General features: G+C 45.3%; 1 protein-coding gene across 1 annotated transcript; it reads left to right on the top strand.

Moving 5' to 3' along the window:
- The first annotated feature begins 210 nt into the window (after positions 1-210).
- On the top strand, positions 211-1,975 carry LOC130140383 (uncharacterized). The gene is made up of 2 exons (XM_056319591.1): positions 211-497; positions 1,822-1,975. The coding sequence occupies exons 1-2, from the start codon at positions 211-213 to the stop codon at positions 1,973-1,975; spliced, it is 441 nt and encodes a 146-aa protein (XP_056175566.1).
- The last annotated feature ends 469 nt before the right edge of the window (positions 1,976-2,444 follow it).

The raw sequence follows: 2,444 nt of genomic DNA on the forward strand, positions 1-2,444 counted from the left end.
TTGAACAACTTTCATGAAGGACATTATCCCAGATTTGGCCCACACAGGTCTCGGAAAAAATAGCAAAACTCGGCGGCACAGTGGTAAAAAAATTCATTAACACAACCAACAAACAAATCTACTTATCTAACCCTTAAACCAACTAATCACAGCCACTAATCAACCCCTAATAAGCCCATTGGTAACCCCTTAACTTAGACAAGATTTAGAATGCCACTTACTCAAAGCCTAAGCAAGCAAGACCAAGCAAGAAGGGCAACACAAGGTCTAGAACAGCAACAACAGAAGTCAGCAAAGGAAGTAGCAACAGAAGGAAGAAGCAGCAACAGAAGTCAGCAAAGGAAGCAACAGCAGAAGGAAGAAGCAGCAGAAACCAGCGGTAGCAGAAGCCATCGAAGGAAGCAAAAGGAAACGAAGAAGAAGAAGAGAAGAAAGTCAATCATGAGGGCTGGTGGGGAGTTAGTGGTGTCAGCCAAAGGGGGAGTCAGCGAGGAAGGGTCAGCAACATGGGGAAGTCAGCAGGAAAGGAGGAGGAAGAGAGAGAAAGGAGAGAGAGAAGAAAGGGGGAAAATGATTATCCCCACAAGAAATATCTTCCACAATTTTTCTTTTGCAATTTTTCTTCAATTTTGTCCCTTAAATTACCAATTTGTCCTCGGCCCGGGTGCCAAATTACGGGTCGACTTGTTCTTATCAGGCCTTGATGACTGGCCTTTTTCGGGTGCGAAGACCAACGACTTTGCTCGGCTCACTTCCGTTTTTCACGTCAAATTTCCGACAAATCCAATAAACCTTAAGGTTGGCCACGCTTATGTGACGTCGTCCAAATAAATTAGTCGTAACACTTCGAGAAATTCGACATCCAAGTTCGGATTCAAATGACGGCCAATTTTCACTCAAATGCGACTTTAGTGCATATATGACTAACGGGCGGCTTTTTAGGGTTTACGCGTATTGACTTGCGGTTACTCAAGTCATGGCAACCTCAATCGTCACCGAAGGCTGACTCATGGTCAAGTTCTTAGGTCTACGTACATTTCCCTAATTCCCTAAAGGTTAGTATCCCGAGAATGATCAGTTCCGGATGAGATTTAACTACAATTGCATTGAAGGATATACACATTTCATTTATCCCAAAAGTGGGTCGAAATTAAGAATGTCACAAGGTTTTCAAGTTTCAGGTTCTATCCTAGAACCACTTCACCCTTACCGAAGAGTGTCCATGCTTCCTAGGCACTCTTTCCACAACGACCTTAGATTCTCATATAAAAGGAAATTTCAGTCTACGTCAAGGGGAGGACATTAGACGCATCACAGAGAACCATTTCTGAAAATACATCATGAATAGAATACCAATAACTAGGGGTATCAAAAATCAAACCGAAAATCGAATCGAAACTGAACCGAGCTGAACCAAAAATCCGTGCTTTTTCGATTCGGTTTTGGTTTCGGTTCAGATAATAAGTAAAAAAATTTGGTAAGTTGATAGTTCGGTTTGGTTTCGATCGGATCTCGGTTTCTTTGTATTTCTTTTTCTTTTTCTTTTTGCAGACACTCTCTCTTCTCACTCTCACCTGTCTCACTGTCAGTGGCCATCCTCTCACCCACTTTTCTTTCTCGCTCTCCCTTTTCTCTCTCTTCCTCTATCTTCGTAACTCTCCCCTCACTCACTTTTCTCTCTCTTCCTTTCTGCTTTATTCTCTCTCTTCCTGACGTCACTCGTGCCTCTTCACGCACCGAGGCCCGAATCGGAGAAGCTTTGCCGCTCAAGCCAGATCCTGGTAACGAGAACCCCGATTATGATGTCTTCTGCATAATCAGAATTCGGCTAGAGGTCAGTACTCTCAGTGAGGCCGAGGAAGTGAGGGGTCCGAGTGGTGTGGAGGTGGCCAATGCGATCCGGGACAACGGAGAGGACCCTAGGGGTGCGGCGGAGGGCCTCGGCCTGGGGGACTGTAAGGCGGGCAGAGAGTAAGTGTAGAGATTCTGGGAATGAGGGTCTGAGGGTAGGAGGGAATGGAGGAGGGAGGAGTACCAGTAGTGGTGGGTGGAAAAGAGGGAGGGCTTGTGGGAGGATGAGGCATGGATGATGAAGGTCTACTGGGGGCTGTGGGGTGATTGCTCTTGTGGGGTTGAGAGAGATAGAGAGATAAAGAGCAGGAGGATGAGGAAGCAGATGGAGGAGTGAGAGAGATTGGCCATGGATGAAGATGACTATTCTTCGATGAGGAAGAAGATGGTAGTCAGGGGGAAGAAGAGGACGACGATGAAGAAGAAGGAGAAGAGGACGAAGGAGACAAGGAGGAGGAAGAAGAGGGACCCTAAAACCGAAAACCAAGCTATGAATAGAAAGCAAAACAAAAAAGAAAAAAGAAGAAAAAACTAAAAACCGAACCGAACCAAATCGAACCAAACCGGTTTTTCGATTCGGTTCATTTTCGGTT

The sequence above is a fragment of the Syzygium oleosum genome, unplaced genomic scaffold (genome assembly GCF_021117445.2).
Source record: "Syzygium oleosum isolate NSW1041296 unplaced genomic scaffold, Sole_v2.1 Sole_v2.18, whole genome shotgun sequence".
NCBI classification, from domain to species: Eukaryota; Viridiplantae; Streptophyta; class Magnoliopsida; order Myrtales; family Myrtaceae; genus Syzygium; species Syzygium oleosum.

Coding starts and splice junctions, on each gene's coding strand:
- LOC130140383 (XM_056319591.1), top strand. CDS start 211: ATGCCACTTACTCAAAGCCTAAGCAAGCAAGACCAAGCAAGAAGGGCA. Junction 498..1,821: donor GGGGGAGTCAGCGAGGAAGG/GTCAGCAACATG, acceptor CTGCATAATCAG/AATTCGGCTAGAGGTCAGTA.